Source organism: Sycon ciliatum, chromosome 1 (genome assembly GCF_964019385.1).
Source record: "Sycon ciliatum chromosome 1, ocSycCili1.1, whole genome shotgun sequence".
In the NCBI taxonomy this organism is placed as follows: Eukaryota; Metazoa; Porifera; class Calcarea; order Leucosolenida; family Sycettidae; genus Sycon; species Sycon ciliatum.
The window spans coordinates 81,636,632-81,654,476 of NC_088643.1; the positions used below are offsets into that span (position 1 = coordinate 81,636,632).

Here is a 17,845-nt window from a genome sequence, read left to right on the forward strand (position 1 = left end):
CTTTTTATGTGTGGTGAACTGCGCCGACACCCACGGTCAACTGGGTACTCACAGCTCGGAGTGAGGGTAACAAGGATGCAGTTTACAGGGTTATGGGCCGTTACACGCCCGATTGGTTGAGAGACTCACCTACTCTCCCCTGACTCACTTGTGAGGTCTGCATTCGCCACTAAGGTGTGCAAGGCATAGGCATAGTGGTGGCCTGCGGAAGCGAAGGCTAGTTTGTGTGTTTCTGAACATTCAAGCGATGCCAACGCGAATCCCGCGAATTATTATTATTATTAAGTTTTAGGCTTGTACATGACTTTGTACTGTCGTTCGATGTAGGTTTTTACTGTCTTTTGACGGTTTGTGGCTCCAGGTACCATGGCATGCGTACTGACTACTGAGGAAGTATTTCCGAGTTGGGTGTGTATGATCATTAGGCTGGTGCATGGCATACAATTATGTACTACAATGTCATGTACAGTACTCAGTAGGTCTGGGCAGACTGGAGACTGGAGTGGTCAGACAACAAGATGACTCCACAGTCTTCATCATGACAGCGCCATTTTGCAGCTCTTTGTAATTACGTCATGACTCGCAACAAGTACCACAACAACAATTACATCTCTGTTCTGGGCAGCGACATCTCCAGTCCAGGACTCCAGATTCAGGATCAACCTGGTGCTTGGTGCTTGCATGCTGCGTGCTTGTACTGCGCTGCCACCGGCACTTGCACGACCAGTGCCTGGGTACGGATCGCGATGATATGATGGTTCACGCTCGTGTCGGTGGCAAGATCGATGTCACGGCAAGTCGACAGCTTGGAGCATGCAAAGCCCGTGCACCGCGTAGATCTGAACCACTGCACTGCAAACAGAGAAAAAAATCCTCTGTGACCTATTCCATGCCCAGTCGTTAGGATCGAGGATGAAGATGCTAGAAGTAGAACATTTCGAAACAACTCAGTAAGTTTATGTAGTTACTGCTATCGTCCAACGAGGAAGCGGTGGGCAGTGAGTTGTTCGCACCGTTTCGGACCTGCACAGGAAGAAAGAAGGACGCAAGGTTAGTCCGAAATCTGCTTTCAAGCCCCTGTATCAGTGCTAGTGGCGATGTCCTGGAAAAGTGCATACTAACTAAATTGCGGTGTCGCCAAGCACGACTTGTCAGTACGGTCACGAGTAATCTTAGCAGAGACATCGCTATGAAGATAGAATCTGTAAACCCATAATGCATAAGTGTTCCGTGCTGTCAGCACCTTCCACTGTTTCGGAATTATTCACTTCGGTTATGAGCGGACATCGCACAAGACGGACCGGTGCCTTGCCGGACTCCGTGCCTCCTGCGAATTCTAATGACATGCACGCATTGCCTCGTTTTGTCTTGCACTTGGTCGAGGACCCCACACAAGCACTTGCCCTCCGCATCCTTTTTTTCTTTCTGAACCTTTCCCAATGGTGTAGTGTGGGTGGGTGTGTTTGCTCACCATGGTGTAGTGTGGGTACCGGGTGTGTTTGCTCACCATGACCAGGAGGCACGGCTAAATGAACCTTCTGACACAAGTGCGGAACCATGGGGTTTCTTGCAGTGGATGCTACAGCTGATTATACTGGGAGAGGGTTGGCTTGGGGAATCGCCTGTGCTTGACCTGGTGCAGAATTCTTTGCAGGCATCTCCTGCGCTAGCTCGTGGCTCGTGCTAGCAGCAACGCCGCCTAGCAATAGAGATGGCCGATATCAAAAGGTGCTGAATTATGCAACATGTTATAATAAAATTAATACAATAATAATGTCTTGGATATCCCCTCACGCATATGGATATATCTCCGAGCTAAATGTTCTGCCAATTTTTGAATATTGAGCACCCTTTGAACAGCCGGATAATATCATTATCAGGCCATATTGTGGAAACAGTATCATTTCATGAGGATGAAGCACTTGCTCCAGGCTTTCACTGTGAATTTTATTGAAAATTGCACTGGGGGTAAGTAGACGCACACATTGTTTTTTTAACCAGGCTATCTTGTTCTGTTTCTTGTCGCATTTTCCACCATAGGGCATTAGCAGCCGCAAGGCTGCTGCGTAAGGCAGAAAGCAAAGCAGAAAACATGGATGTCAATGACCTGATTGGTAAGTCAGATTGACTAGCAGTCATGCACAGGATGGTGTTTTAGAAAGGAAGTGGAAACCTTCTGGAAATACAAGTGATGCAGTTTGGGACTGTGGCATCACGTCCTCATGTATGCTCAGATCATACCAGTGCCCTTTGCCCAAGCAATATCTTTAGATGGCGGTTAAAAGCCTGTTTCAAAAACTACAGTGCAGTGACACTGATCATCGCTCTCGCGATGACCCGTTGGAGTTTTGATACCTTGCGGGAATTGTTGGTGTGCGATATTAGGTGTTACTTCGAAGTACGTTCAACGTAGTTGGCACTGTGCCTGTGTATGCATTTATCATCACAACCATGGTGGGCCCCGCACCTAAAATGCTATTTTTGTCATTGCTAGCATGCAATGGCAAGTGCGAGGTAGCAGCTTTACCACAGAACTATTAGTATTACGATGTTTCTGGCCATTTGTGAGTTGTAAACATGATGTTTCTGGTCATTTGTGAGCTTATTTTTGTCAAAACCGTGATTGTAACAAATTGGCTGTAGGATGGAGAGAAGTTTTAAAGAGTGCATTGTAGCTGAGAAAGAGCAGGTTTCCTCTAACCAACTAGCTAAGCTGAAGCTTTGAATTTACAGCGAGTAGTGCCATGATGAAAAGACCCATCTCTTAATAAGCCACTGCTATCAACTGTTGCCTACAGGTGCTGCTGGCCTGGATGCGAACAGCTTCCGTAGTCTGAGCGACTCGGACTTTCGCAATCTCGAGGACTACCTTCATGGCGAAACCCAGCAATTTCCTGGGTAGGTCATTTGCTTAAACTGCAAAATGTTGTTCTTTATTGTATCTTTCTCTGTATTGCATTCAGTGAATTGAGTATGTTATTAGAGTGCTACGCTTCACCCTTAGTATAGTATTCTGCCTCACTGAACGTTCAATGCTCCTTACTCCCGCGCTGTTGTTTTGCAGCTTGCTTGCCTCTGACCCACCAAGCAGCAGCAATGTCTCGCTGGGCTTATCTGCCATCTCCAGCGGGATATCAGGAGCTTCAGGTATGTGCACTATGTGACATGTACGGTCACTGTTGAATCATTTCTACCATACATTTCGGTGTTTGCGGATCCTGATAATTATGTAAGTTGTAATTTTTTTACTGGGATTGCCGTCACATAATAATATGATGCTAGCGTTACTATGTAATTTCTTTTTCTCTTTTCCGTAGGTGAGAGTAGTAACCTGCAACACATACTCTCTACCATCAACTCGTCAAGTGATCCAGCACTGAAGCAACTGGCCAGCTCTCTGACTGGTGGAGGTGCTGGTGGTGACATGGCTAGCGCTGCTGGTCAACCACTGCACCATGGCCAGGTTAGTTCTGTTGTTAAGCCCTTTTTGCCACCCCCCCCCCCCCCCCCCCCATCCCTGGCAAAGATTGGTTGTCATAATGACCATGCATTCAGGTGTATAAGGAGTGCAGATACACGTGCACGCGCGCACCCCCCCCCCCCCCCCCCCCCACACACACACATACACTAATCTGCACTTTGTCACTGCATTAATACGACCGAAGTCCTTGTCTGTTTTTGTTAATGAAATGCTTCTTCTTACATTCTGCTCGTGTCTGCCTAGCCTGGTCTCCCGCTGGGAGCAATGGGTGTCGATCCCGATCTCATTCTGCCGTCCGCCGATGGTACACCCTTCAATGGTAAGTTGGTGGGCTGAGAGACTATGAAACTTGCCTATGATGGGCCGTGGCCCGGTGAGGAGCTGGCAGTTCGTATACATGACTATTACCTCTATGAATTATTCCATTTCCATGATTGCCTGAAATCTAACCAATACTTTTTTTCATTGTGATGGGTTGCAGGTTTGGCAGGGATCAACTACCAAAGTATGCTTCAAAGGTGAGCAGGGGCGTACGCCGCTCGCCTCCAGGAGTGGTTCCCATGCCAACTGATGCACCAACATTCCACACAATTGAAGTGCTTTTTTTCGTATCCCACGGAGTTTCTGCATATTCTCCTCAGACTGGGTGAAAGTTAACCACAAGCTGCTGGACGATGATGTCATTGCTACGCATTTATGATTTTAAAGGACAGAATTTTTCCCCGTTTTATGGATGTTTTGTTCAAAATGACGATTGCATGCGGTCTTGAAAGCTGCCTAAGTTTCGAATCATCTGGAGCAAACATCACACAGGGCAAGCAGAAGCCACCATTGCATGCCTGTCAAAAGACTACCCAGGGTAACTCCTCTAACAAGGATAGTTGAAAGTGGCGCTGTTTGCCATCCGTCTGGACACGCACAGGAAACGAAATCCTTCGCCTTCGGTGGCGCACAATGATTGTCGATGACGGAAATCTTTTCCGTGTCCAGCAAATTTCGGGGGACTGGATTCCGCTGTGGACTTCGACTTTCAGAATATCCCGTCCAACACACTCCCATGTCATTGAAGTTAGTTTTGGATGATCCAGCAGCTTCCAACAACGGTCGCTCTACAGCTTCAGCGACGATTTCTTCCTCAACGCTGCTCGTTGGATCAGACTTCGCTTGCAAGTCAGGTGCGTCTGCATTCTCATCTATCGCTTGACCTTCGCCACTAGCACTGGCTACACGCTTTGTCTGCAGCTCAAAATAGCTCTGAATAGAGCGCTGGCCCTCTGGATGTCGACGCTTCATTTTTTTCTTTTCCACAAAGCGAAAGCATTGTCAAAACACGACCAACTAATTACTTTGTCAAAACAAACTCCAAAGGAAAATTTGACTCCGAGATCGAGGAATCCGGCGATGTAACTACAGTAGAGACTTTGTTGAACCCAGTTCAGTACGCTGTGTCCCAGCACTACTTTCACACCTGGGCTAGTCACCGTCCTCGATCGGACCGTCAGGCGGATGCCAGACGTGCACTTGCACTGTGAGCGCTGGGCCTGGATCAACAAATTGTCTGTACCCACATGGAATTTTTTTACTGGTTCCCGGGCATCCCGGGAACCGCCCTATGTACGCCCCTGGTGAGTTGTGACATCATCTGCCAAAGCAATTCATGGTATAATTGGACGGATGATTGTGGGCAACGCCATGTGTGTACATACGAGTAAGTTGGTGTGTGTGCGGGGGCATACAATGTTTTGTGGACAGTGGTCATAAATAATGCAAGATATCTGATAACTTCTACTGTGTGTGTACTTATCTGTATGCATTTGTCTCTGCAGAGAGAAAACCTCTGGTATTCCATCTCCTCCGGATTCATCTGATGATCCGTATTCGCCACAGAATGGTGCGTAGTATTATTGTTTGTGTATACATGTAAATAGATCCCCGGCATTGAGGATCCCCGGCATTGAGGATCACCGGCATTGAGGATGCTTAGCACTAGTGCTTGTTGAATACGGTGCTCTAAGTTTTTGCCAGTTTCTTTATATGCTGACAGTTAATTTGGTACTTGGTGCAGATCTCTTGTGAGTGCAGTTGAGAATGTGTCTATCCAGTTGTATCTCCCCCCCCCCCCCCTTAGCTTGTGTTGCATTTTTGTGCAACTATTGATCTTCACTTGCACAGCATCGCGCCACTTTCAGTCCACATCGTCGCCGGCACAGTACCTACAGCATATCCACCATTCACCGGCATCCTCGTCAGGATTATCCGACCATTCACCGTACGGCGCTGGTGCTGCAAGCGGCCATGCCCTGTCACCGGCAGCGGGACCCTCTAGCAGCGGTCAGAGCACCGCACAGCAACTCATGCTGCTGCAGCGTCAGCAGGACAGCCTCGACCAGCTGCAGAAAAGCCTGGCGGAGCAAAGTGTGATGATTGCTCAGTTGAGGTTAGTCAGCAAACACTGATGAACAATTAGTTGTCCGTCATGCATGTGTTACAGGTATGTTTAAAAGAAAGTTTGCTGGAACAAAGTCACCGGAGGGTCATGCCCTATGCATCAGCGCTGCATTGTGGTTGGTGAAGATCCCGGTGGCACACACGTTCACAGAGATACCTTGTCACAGTGTTCCTATCTAGGGAAAGAATGGAGCTGAACATGTGATCAAGCCATCATTCATTACTGTGTTTTCTGTCCCATTGCCTCTGTCTGATTAGTTCCAAGAAAGCAAAGCGTGCTGATCGGTCGCCAAGTTCGCCCGAGTCTAGTGTCTCGACGTCTACCAGCTCTTCATCTTCATCTTCCCAGCAGCAAACCGCCATTCTGCAAGCTATGATTCAGCAGCAGCAGACACAGCTTTTGGCACAGCAGCGAGCGCAAGAGAAGCTATTGGAAGCCATGAAGCAGCAGATGAATCAGGAACAGATGGTAAGTTGTCACATGGATGTACAGAAAATCATTGAGAAGTACAATATTAATAGCTGTAGAATATTTGTAGTATTGGAAGGATTGTTTCTGCTTCTGCTTCTGGACATTTTTGAATCCTACCAACTTGTGGGGGTTTCTGGTTCGTCTCCATGTGCATTCCAGCAACAGCAGCAACAGCAACAGCCGATCTTGCAGCCAGATGAGCTGCAGGCAGCTCCTCCCATCAATCGACTCCAGCAGCAGCAACAGAGCCTGGTGGCTCTTCGGAAGCTTCAGCTACTGCAACAAGACAGTGCCGGTCAACAACAACAGCAACTGCAACAGCAGCAGCAGCAACAACAGCAGCAGCAACAACAGCAGCAGCAGCAACAGCAGAATTGGGAACATCTTCGCCAGCTGCAAGACCCTCTTCAGCAGCATCATCAGCATCAGCAGCAGCAGCTCCCTGCAGCCAAGAAGACAGTGCCGTTGCAACAGCAACAATCATCTGCTCAGCAAGCAGCTGCAACAAGCGCTCAGATTAAGGAGCAACGCAACAGTGTGCAGACAGACCAGGCAGCACACGCACCGGAGAAGAGATCGTCTGCCTCGGCTAGTGCACGTGGCAGTGAGCCCTCGGCCAAGAAGCGAAAGCACGATGACTCGTCCGGTACGTGCGTTTGCATGATGGTGCTCCGGCCTGATTGCATGATGGTGCTCCGGCCTGATTGCATGATGGTGCTCCGGCCTGATTCACGTCTCTAGAGTTCATGTGCATGTTGTATTACATTTGTGAAAATGTACAATTTGTTATAGTGGTATTGAGATCAGCATGCTCACTTCTCATGCAATCAACAGTACTAGTATCAGCACATGCTGACTTTGATGTACTGCCGGGTTGTTTGGTGCAGGCTTTGACGACACGTCGGCATACGTTATCGGCAATGCCAATGCAAGTTCCAGCGACTCTGGTGACGGCGAAGACGAGGCTAATGGCAGAGACCCTGAAAACATGGACGCGTCGTACCAGTGCCTGAAGTGGCAGACCCACTACCCAGAGAACTTCTACCATCTTGCTGGCGCAAACTACGAGGAACAGTACGTACATATACATGTGATCTGTGCGCCATAGAAAACCTTCTAAAACGACTTTTGCAATTCGAAGTATGTTTGATGAAATGGCCCGGTGTGCAAGCATCAAAGTGGATAACCACTCAACATCTATGTTCCTGGCATTCATGTTTGTGTGTGTAGAGAACTACCCCTGTTCCACGTGGAAGCAGACAAAGGCTTCAACTACTCCGTTGTGGATGATGCATTTGTCTGTCAGAAGAAGAACCATTTCCAGGTTAGTTTGTATGATTTGTTTATGCTTCCGTTAATTTTTGGCTTATGTCTTCAATTTTCATTGCACTTAGTCTAGGCAGCCTAGAACTTCTACTGTGAATAAAGGGCATTTGATGGTGCCGGATGATGTGAAGTGTGCTGTAATTCAACACTGTTGTGCTGCTCTGTGTGTGTGGGTTTCTTTTAGGTCTCAGCTGTTGTTAGCCTTCCACCAGGCTCACGCTTTATCAACACAAAGGTGAGAGGAACTGAGGCTAGGGCCAGACAATGCAAAGCAGGAAATCAGTGATAGGGCCAAATTACATAATTATCACAATACGAAGACGAAATCTGTATCACCCACTAATGCACAGTGACTGAGCATGTCTCCCCCCATCCACAAGTTTGAGGACAGCTGTACCTGGCTGGCACATTGCCGGTCATGCTCGGACTTACCAAGCACATCTATGTTGTGAAAGCAGCACTCTTGGTGCGTCTGATGAAGTGGCTCTGGGTGTCTGTAAATCCTATGGACTCTTTCCCTCAAACTAGTGAAGACCCTACTCCCATGATTTCTTCTACCAGTATTCTGTTAAGCTGGATTGGTCTTTTGGGGAAGTTGGCAGTAATCCGTTGGCTTGTAATGTTACCTTGCTCATAAGTGGATAATGGATGTCAATCTGTGGTCTGTTCATTTCTTTTAGAATGGCTACACCGCACTGGAGGGAATAGCAGTTCACTCACATGGCATCAAGGTACTGAGTCTGGCATACTGTGGTTATCATGGTTTTATTGCAACATGTGTGTAGTTTATTTTATGACTCGAGAAGTCACGAAAGTGTCCAAGTCATTGAGGTGTTTGGAAGCCATCAGCACTGTAGAACACAGTGAACACAGTGGAACATAGAATTGTGTTCCAATTCATGTGTAAAGCTGTCTTACGTTGCCGCCTATCACTGTCCTCCAATGTCATGGATTTGTTTCGATTTTTTTGGCATTCTCTACACATGACCTGACTGTCTCAGGTGGAGGCACCCATGGCCAGTCGTGTGCACATCGAGCAATCACAGGCGGATCGCAAGAAGCACATTTTTCAGCCTGTTCCGTAAGTACAATTGAGTCACAGGCTAGTACTGCTTGATGTACTTCGAAAGTAGTTTGTACTGATTAGCCTCCTTGCCGGCAGGTTGCGATGGGTTTGTATTGTTTTGCACAGTGTAAAGCTTGTCAGTACGGAGGTTCAGTGTTATGCAGTTGTAGTTAGCTTATCTTAGTTTTTGAATTTTCTTTGTTTGACTGATTTCCTCCAGGATTGAACTGAACGGTGACTTGTCAGCTAAGATCACCATGGGTCGTCTTCACTTCAGGTATGCCAAGGGACAAACTATAGTGTTTGCTATGCAGATTACTCATTTCTAACATCACTTGCCTACTGTGCTTGCGAGTCATGATGTTGTCTAGAGGTGTCTGGCTTGATGGGAATGCAATAGATGATGTGAAGCATGACTGGAAGGGGTTCTATCTTATCACTCTCCTATGACCTTCTTTGTTTCTTGTCTGCTTCTCCAGTGAAACCACTGCCAACAACATGCGCAAGAAGAGTCGTCCCAACCCAGACCAAAGGTGCGTGCGCGTGTGTGCGTTTGACTATGTGTAACTGGTCCTTTTTGCGGTAAAAGAGGACAACTATTGAAGGTGACGTGGAGGCAACAGTGGCAGTATAGCAATAATTGCTTATAACCACTATTGAAGGTGTTCACGATGACCAAGTGACCACACACTGGGACGGTTCTGTTATGAGCTGGAACCTGTGTTTATTAGACCGTTCCTCATTTCTCCACGTGTCCAGGTACTTTTCCTTGGTGGTAACGATGGAAGGTCTAGGCAGGGATGGCAATGTCTACCTTCTGCAATCGCAAGTTTCCGAACGACTCATTGTGCGGGTAAGCCAGTTTATGCTGTAACAGATGGCCCGGCAAACTAACCTACTCCTTGTAGAAACCGTGATCAATAGCCAGCTATCTGACCACACATACTCCTGCGTCTGAACTACTACACTTTGTTGGAAGTGCAAAATGTGAGGTTGATTGTGATGAGTTTTGCTCACGGTTTGACTGGTATCTTGTCTTACTGCAGGCTGCCAATCCAGGTCAGTTTGACAATGAACTGGAAGTTGCCTGGCCACGTGGACAACAGCCAGGATCTATCTATCACCCGGGCAAGGTTGGCATTGGTACGGAGCGGCCGGATGAGATGCTGACGGTGAGTTGACTGGCGTATTTCTCGCTCGTGTGCTCACAAGACATGGAAATACATGCCTCTCGATTGATTCGATTATCTCGGCCATGGTGGTATCACAGAATTGAGCGTGTTGCTGGCACTTTCAATGCCAGATAACTGTTAAAGCGGGCTATGCATGTTACTCTGTGTCAGTAACTCTATCCCTTGAATTAATGCTCCTCTCATCCATACTGCAGAAAAGGCTATGGTTCTTCAGTAGCCAAAATTATATGTATTGACGCTGTATCCGTTGTGCGATAGATTTTTTTATGATTCTTTGTTGTTGTTCTTGTTTTTTTTAGGTGGCTGGCAATGTTCGAGTGACAGGGCAAGTGTACAAGCAGTCTGATAGACGCCTGAAAGAAAACTTTGAAGAGGTAAAATCCAGGATAACAATGTCGTTGTTTATAATGTTTCAACTGAGGAAACTGTGGACAATGGTTGTACACTGTATAGCAATGCTTTCCCTGCATATAAGCTGAAACGCATTGGGCAAGAATGCCGCTTAGTTAGTGTTAACGGTTGTAGGAAAGGTGACCATACTGGAGACAAGCCGACTTGCTTATTCACGGTGCGGCTTACCCATGGGTTGACACTGGCTTTTACTTGTGTTTTGTTTGTTTGTTTGCAGATTTCACCTGGTGTTACTCTGGATAGTATGGCCAAGCTGAGACTGTACAAGTACAAGTAAGTGACCTTGACCATGACTGCATCATCCATACGGGAGGTGTCTACATCCCATGCACGTATGACTGACCTTGGCCATAGCTCTATTATCCATACTGTGGATGGTCTACGTCCCATGCACTTATGATATCCCCATAGGAGTGCTGTTCGTGGGGGCAATGTGAAGAGGAATGAAGCTGAAAATCCAAAAAGCAGTGTTTAGGTGGTGCGGTTAAAAATGGTTCTTTTGCTAAAGAATCTATATTCCTCTGTCTCTATCTTCCTCTGTTTGTCTCTCTCTCTCTATCTCTCTCTCTCTCTCTCTCTCTCTCTCTCTCTCTCTCTCTCTCTCTCTCTCTCTCTCTCTCTCTCTCTCTCTCTCTCTCTCTCTATTGCCCTGTCTTCTTAGGTTCAAGGATGCGTATGCACAAGCAGCAGGTCTGGAGGTGGGAGAAGAAGAAGTTGGTGTCATTGCGCAGGAGTTGCAGGAAGTTCTCCCAGACGCTGTCAAAGAGTCGGTAAGTAGGCAGATCGTAATGCTGCCCATTCCTGTATCTCATGATGCATGTCCACCTGCTGAGATTCTTTTGTTTGTGAACATGTGCGGCACCTTCAAGTACACTGGTTCTCACTCTTCTGATGTAGTTCAGCGTTGAAAGTATCACAATGTTGTTGTCATTTTTTCTTTCAGGATGATGTGGAACTGGCTGATGGACAGAAGGTGGAGAAGGTCCTTGTTGTCAATAAGGTATGCTTTTGGCCGAGTGGTGTTGCAGGTTATGGCTTAGTAGCTGTGCTCTTGTAATATATTTTGCACTTTAATAGTCAACCATGATGTTTTGGCTTCAGTACCAAGCCTTCCGTCCTCATACTTCAAGTACATTTCAGAAATCGGTTGCACCCAATATTGCGCTAGGTGGTGGCCTGTCACTTGATCTCCAAGAATCTCCCACAGTTTTCCAATGCTGTTGATGCTACTGTTGGGTGTTTTGCTGCTGCTTGCAGGATCGTATCTACATGGAGAGTGTTGGTGCTGTCAAGGAACTCTGCCGGCTGACGGTAAGGCCAGTGAGTGTGGACAGACGCGCTCAAAACACTAAAAGCACACTTTCCGAATTTATCATTGCACCAAGCTAAATAGTGATGAGCAACTGTTCTCTTGTTCCGGATGTGCTGGTTCTTTCAGGAGGGATCTCATGTATTTGTATACTTAATATCAAGGTTGTAGATCCTTTCTAAGATGTGGAATCAATGGAGGCTAGGTGTGTGTTTGGTTGGTACGATCTAGAACAGGATCGAAGGGCTGGTTCACATGGAGCAGCCTCGTGCCAACCAAACGGTACTCCAGAAACAGAGCACATTTTTTGTGAAAAGTGTGCCAAACTTGGTGCATTCTTCAAAATGTGTATGGGTCACCATGGTCACTTTGTAGGGTACGACGAATCCAACCCAAAAGCATGTGCACGTGATCATTTGAGACCAAAATCGATGGTCCCGCCAGGTTTCACTGTGAAAAAGTGAAACTGCTCGGTCTGCTCCGGCCTCGAGGCCGGAGCAAGCAGAACATGTTTTGGCCGACCCAGAACAGGTGGAGCTCCAACCGAACGCGCTGTTCTGGTGAATCCTGTTCTAGGTTGTACCAACCAAACGCACCTTAGGTCACACATGCATGATATTCTTAGCACTTGTCACTTGTCTGCTAAATTATAATCAGTTGTATGTAAATGTATGCCATACCTGTGCTGCTACATCCAAGTCCGCATCAGTCTACTGACCTTTGTTTGTCCTTCTTGCGTGTTGTTTGCCGATGCCAGGACAACCTCCAAACTCGTATCAATGAGCTGGAAACACTGCGTAGACGCCACGGCAAGCATTGTCCCCGTGGACACCAGTCCAACGGTAGCATTCGCAGCAAGGGTAGCTATGCCAGCTACCTCAGCTGTACGGCGGGTAGTCAGACCAGTGTGGACTCCCGATCTGGGTCCGCGCTGGACACTGTATCCGGGTATGTATCTGTGGTGGCTTTCGCACTTCTGTCCACTCAATGCACCCTTTAAACGCATGTGTTGTCTTGTCAATGTTTTGTATCTTGACAAGGTCATATCTCTTGAACTGAATTTGTTTAGGTATGACGATTAACGTTAATGCTCTTCTTTCCTCCTTTTTTTAACTAGTAACTTATGGATGGGTATATGTTCGTTGTCCCTCGCGGCTGCTTGTGCAGATTCTACCACCCACCACCACCACGCTACACGCCAACCGACACCACCGCTGGGCCGAAGAGCGACCGAGATGCAAGTGCTAATGGTGGAAGGCGAAGCCCACGCAATAAGAAGTCAACGGTAAATAGTACTAGCGTTGTCTGATGGTTTCTAAGATGTCTCCAGAAATCTTTCCAAGACTTTCCACTATGTACATTTGCATTAACTTTTAGCATGCCACTTTTTGGGGCAACAGAAAGTGACTATTAAAAGCGTGCAGTGTACAATGTACAAAATGGCAATCTTTTGTCTACATCAATGTGGTGCTAAGTAAGTTGCTAACTACCTGTTGCACGTGTTGTCATGGTATTCTGTGTAGGAGGTTCAACTGCACCGCGAGACATCTGTGTGCACGCCCAAGTTCATGCAGCGACTCATCATCGTCCTCATTCTCGTCATGGCTGCATCGTGAGTTTATCTGCGTAGTGTGTTTTGAACGCAGTCGTGTGTACAGTACTAGTGTACTCACTCACCTTCTTACTTAACATTCAGTGTTCACCTTGTTGGTTACAAGCCGGAATGAGAAATATGAGCATTGATTAAGCTCAAAGGGCTGAAATACTAACTGGCCTGCACTTGGATGGTAACATTTCTGGTTTATGCGCCTTCACTGAAATATATCTGATTGCAGTACATGCTGTGGCTCTGGTCTGTATCGGAGGGTGCATGCTTTGACCCTGGTCTGCATCCAATTCCAGTATAGTCGGTGACCCTAGTCTGTGTTCTGTGACACTGGCGTGTTCTGTACAGGATTGGTGCTATGATTGGCCTGTATGTTCTCCGATCACCCTCAACAAACAACACAACCCCTGGCAGCCAGCCCAGCAGTGCTACCAACTACCAGACTCCAATCAGCGACGTCACCGTCAACAACCACACTGTCATAGATGCTAGTACGGGGATAGCGTACATGACTACAGCCGCCACAATGCACACTCCAACACTCGGCTCCACGCAGCAGGCAACAAGTAGCGCCACATCGACGCCTAGCCCGTCGTACTTCAACACATTGCCGACCCTGTCACCCGCCCTGGCTAGTTATCAGTACAGTATAATCGATCAATGCTGCAACAAGTACAATGTTCCGCTTGCACTGCCGTCTACACTGCCACCTGCTACAACTCAATCGCCGACGACAGCAGCACCAACGACAGCAGCAGCGCCGTCAACAGCGGCACCGACAACCAGTCAAGGCATAACGACGCCAGGAATGACTTCGCCACCGCCTCTCAGCCCCGAGTCACCAGCCTCTCCTGTACCCGGCAATGATATGGTGTCTGCAGGAACTCCAGGGGGTACTACCGGTATCTTGACAACGACTCTGACGGTTAGTCTTCGTACTGGTACAAAATCTTTGGATTTTCGGAGGGAAAGGCTATGTTGGGTTAAAGTGGCTGATCCTGATGGATACGTCGGCTTCTGGTAAACGAGACGAGAGAAGAGAGTTGGGTGCCCAATTCAGAAGGATATGTTTCATGTGCTCAATATGTTCTAGTGCCAGTTTAGTTTACTTGACTCTGTTCTTGACCAGCCTCTCCAAGCCAAAGCCACAGTACATAGAACTGTGGGTCGTCTTTAGTAGGCATCTTGTCAGCATCCAAACTCCAGCACATGACCTGCGGTAGTCTCATTATTGTCCTCCTTGCTTGCTGTGCCTGGATACAGGAAGGAGCTGTTTCACAAGATGTCCAGGCCACAACAACGATGCAAGCATCCAACAGTGCTCCGCAAACCGCGTCACAGTCTGCAAATACGCCAGGTACGTTTGTGGATTGGTTTCGTTCTCAGGGTCAAGTCGCTCAGGATGTGTTTTTGTTTTTTGTTATTGCCCGGATTGGTAATGTGAGCGAGATTTGAGTTTTCAAGTAGGCTTGTGCTCGTATGACAAGCATTGTGTCTTCGTAACTTTGCATCCGGTGACGGTTTCCAAATCCATTCACACGATTGTATGCTGTGCTTCACTTTGCTTGATGGCTGCAGGGCGCACTCTGTCTGGCTTTGCCGATCTTTCCCTGTCTGTGGTGATCCCCACATTGTCTTCCCCGGTCACCCTGTATCCAATCCAGTAAGTACAGGCAGCCTACCGATGATTCCTGTTTGCCAACATTCACACACACTCATGGCATCTCCAAGGCCTTTTGTTCATCCTGTTGGAACAAAGCTTTTTGGTTAGTCCAGGGTCGACTGAAGGCACTAAACGCAGTTGGTGACCGTTGGGCTGAGAATTCTGGAGTGATCATTGTGCACAGATAAGAAACTAGAGATATTTCTGAGTGCCAACTGTCAGTGTCATTCAAACTTTCTAACCTCACTTCTAATGTATATATTGCACTGAAATTTTAGTCAGACCTAGGCTCTGCTTGGACTTAGCCATTGCTTGCTTCGATGTTTTCTGTTTGTTTGCATAATGCACAGAGTCAACAGTTCTGCTTACAGGGTAGTAGTGCCCCAGCATCCTGGTTATAGCAATGTGACCATCAGATTCCAGTAAGTCAGCTACTGTTCTTTAGTCTGCAGTGTATGTATAAATGCCTGTCCATTATCTTCCACTGGAATGCATTATTATGGTGCACATACACACATGTACAGAGTGACACATGCACAGACACCACTAAACCATTGGCTGCTGTGTTGTTCAGGATTTTGCATGGAATGATCATGTATGAGAAATTGATGTACATTGATTGTAACTCAGTGTTGTGGTCGCTGCAGCGTTCCATGTTGTGTCGAGGAGCTTAGAATTTTTAGGTCTTCCTAGCTAGCACTCCGTTGAAGTTGACGTGTGTGTGTGTGTGTGTGTGTGTGTGTGTGTGTGTGTGTGTGTGTGTGTGTGTGTGTGTGTGTGTGTGTGTGTGTGTGTGTGTGTGTGTGTGCCCATAGGTCATCATCAAACTTTTCAGCCGGCCTGTGCCTGAACCGATCATCACATGACTATGGATGTAGCGATCCCCAGACTCCTCTCCAGCCTTTCCAGTCCCTCTCGGTAAGTCAATGAAACAAGTTAGTCAGTGATCAGTATGGGGAATAAGCTCCATATGATGACATTGTCAGTGTGCATTGCTGCTAAGCACAAGCATGGTGCACCCGGTAAGGATTTTTTAAATTATTGTTCTCCGATCTTCAATCTGTTCATGTTGGTACTGCTCACTGAGTCAGTGTGCGTTTCTGCTAAGCACAAGCATGGTGCACCGGCCCAGTAAGGGTTTTTTAAGTTATTGTTCTCCGATCTTCAATCTGTTCATGTTGGTACTGCTCACTGCTGCCAGGCTCTCATCCACCAATACAAACTCAACCTGGATGCCGGCCTTGACGTTGTGCTACATTTCCGTGCCTTCTTGCCAAACATGGTAAGTATCATACTGCAGCCTACCTTCTTGCCTTGAAACTGCTGCTGTGGTGTTATTGATACTGAGCTTGGGCATCATGAACCGGGCATATAGGCGAATTGTTCAATGGAGATGTTGAGTGTATTGTGTTGATTGTCTAGCGGCGGAGATGTTGCTAATTAGTACGCATAATAGTTGTAATTACGTATGGGGCCGAGAATGTATTCGGGGCACGGACCTTTTGTAGCGTGATTTACATGAAGTTGGACATGTGGCACTGCCCAGCCAGCATGACCGGTCTGTGAAGGCCGAAGGGCCAAGGTATCAAGCAGAGATAACTTCATCTCGGTAGCTAGAAAATTAGTAGAACTACTATACTAGTGGCAGTATGGATTGTACAGTTGTTGGAATGACTTTAATAACTCCATTGTCTCTATTGTTGGTTCAAGTTTGGACTTCACGGTTTCGTATCTGGCTTGAAAGTGTTGAGTTTCGGAGAGAAGAAAGCAGGAGGCATGTGGCCTAATTTCCCAATGTCTCATTTCTTGTTCAATTTCTCTACTTCAGAGTGGCACATGCTCTTCTGAGGATGGTATGTCCTATGTTGACTTCACGCTATTTATCATCCACCAGTGCAATCTCAGCTCAGTATAGGCTGCAGTACACCTGGTGCCTGATGGACGACTGAAACAGATCTACTTGAGACCATGCAGGGTAGAGGAGGCATGGCTGAGCTCAGCTTGGCCAAGGCCACTGCATGTTGTCGTTGATGTGTTCGTTGCATACCAGTCTGTTTTCGTTTCTTTCTGCTCGAACGCATGCTCACGTTGTCCTGCTTCAGGTAAGCTAGTACAGTGTGCTATGTGCCCGGGTAATCTAGCATTCTACTTGATATGTTCCCACTTCTAGAATAACCCTTAAACTGCATTCCAAGACTGTATAGCCTAATAATATAAGGCTATGTGTATACAGGTTATTGCATAATTAGCAACAAGATGCGCTGGTTGTCACACTGTTGCCTTGATTCTTCCTCTCTTCCCCTGACTACATGATTGTACTGCACACTACCGTCCATGGTATGCTCACCTTCTATTTGCCAGGTGATGGTTGCACTATTGATAGTCCTTTATAACTGTCATGTTCCACTTGCCTTCGGCACGCATGATGGGTTTTGATCACTAGAGTTATTTTTATACAGATATTGCAATTTTGACACATTGATTTGATGATTCACTTATTTTGACTAGCTTTAAAAACTATTTTCAGTTTGCCACGTGTAGCAATGTATAGCCTTACTAGGTGTGTGTAGTGATAATTATTGTTCTTTTGCTTGTTTCCATGCCATGCTATTGTTTGTCAACATGATAACCGGCTTCACTCCAGGACCTTCTACTTGTCCTCAGTATTTGTTCTTGTGATAAACTGAATTTGTGTACATAATTGTGGTGTACCCATGTCACCACATCCCTTGGAACATTGTTGATTCTAATGGCATACTGCACATGTGCAACATGTACGGTGAATGTGTGTGCTTTTGTGTGTACTCCACACTATGCATCGGTATTGAGTGGTGCAAAGTCATCACGTTGTGGGAGGCAACCAGGATATC

The 17,845-nt window shown here is 46.9% G+C and overlaps 1 protein-coding gene across 2 annotated transcripts; it reads left to right on the plus strand.

Moving 5' to 3' along the window:
• Positions 1–757: 757 nt before the first annotated feature.
• On the plus strand, positions 758–17,710 carry LOC135805835 (myelin regulatory factor-like). 2 transcript variants are annotated; one of them, XM_065319950.1, is made up of 35 exons: positions 758–1,050; positions 2,041–2,114; positions 2,799–2,898; positions 3,065–3,147; positions 3,318–3,463; positions 3,725–3,800; positions 3,963–3,999; positions 5,308–5,372; positions 5,654–5,918; positions 6,188–6,398; positions 6,561–7,047; positions 7,289–7,475; positions 7,632–7,725; positions 7,912–7,962; positions 8,408–8,458; positions 8,729–8,808; positions 9,014–9,070; positions 9,273–9,326; positions 9,553–9,646; positions 9,840–9,965; positions 10,286–10,360; positions 10,615–10,670; positions 11,059–11,167; positions 11,341–11,397; positions 11,655–11,708; positions 12,464–12,654; positions 12,874–12,991; positions 13,230–13,318; positions 13,661–14,237; positions 14,576–14,669; positions 14,891–14,975; positions 15,326–15,397; positions 15,791–15,893; positions 16,177–16,257; positions 16,804–17,710. In XM_065319950.1, the coding sequence occupies exons 2-35, from the start codon at positions 2,093–2,095 to the stop codon at positions 16,888–16,890; spliced, it is 4,134 nt and encodes a 1,377-aa protein (XP_065176022.1). In that variant the 5' UTR covers positions 758–1,050; positions 2,041–2,092; the 3' UTR covers positions 16,891–17,710. The 2 variants fall into 2 exon arrangements, with proteins under 2 accessions (XP_065176022.1, XP_065176021.1); XM_065319949.1 differs by lacking the exon at positions 758–1,050 and adding an exon at positions 1,305–1,728.
• The last annotated feature ends 135 nt before the right edge of the window (positions 17,711–17,845 follow it).

Bases quoted from the DNA above. Each gene is read 5' to 3' on its own strand.
- LOC135805835 (XM_065319949.1), top strand. The intron at 9,966-10,285 runs GTGAGTTGACTG...TGTTTTTTTTAG, and splicing joins GGCCGGATGAGATGCTGACG to GTGGCTGGCAATGTTCGAGT. The intron at 16,258-16,803 runs GTAAGTATCATA...TCTCTACTTCAG, and splicing joins GTGCCTTCTTGCCAAACATG to AGTGGCACATGCTCTTCTGA.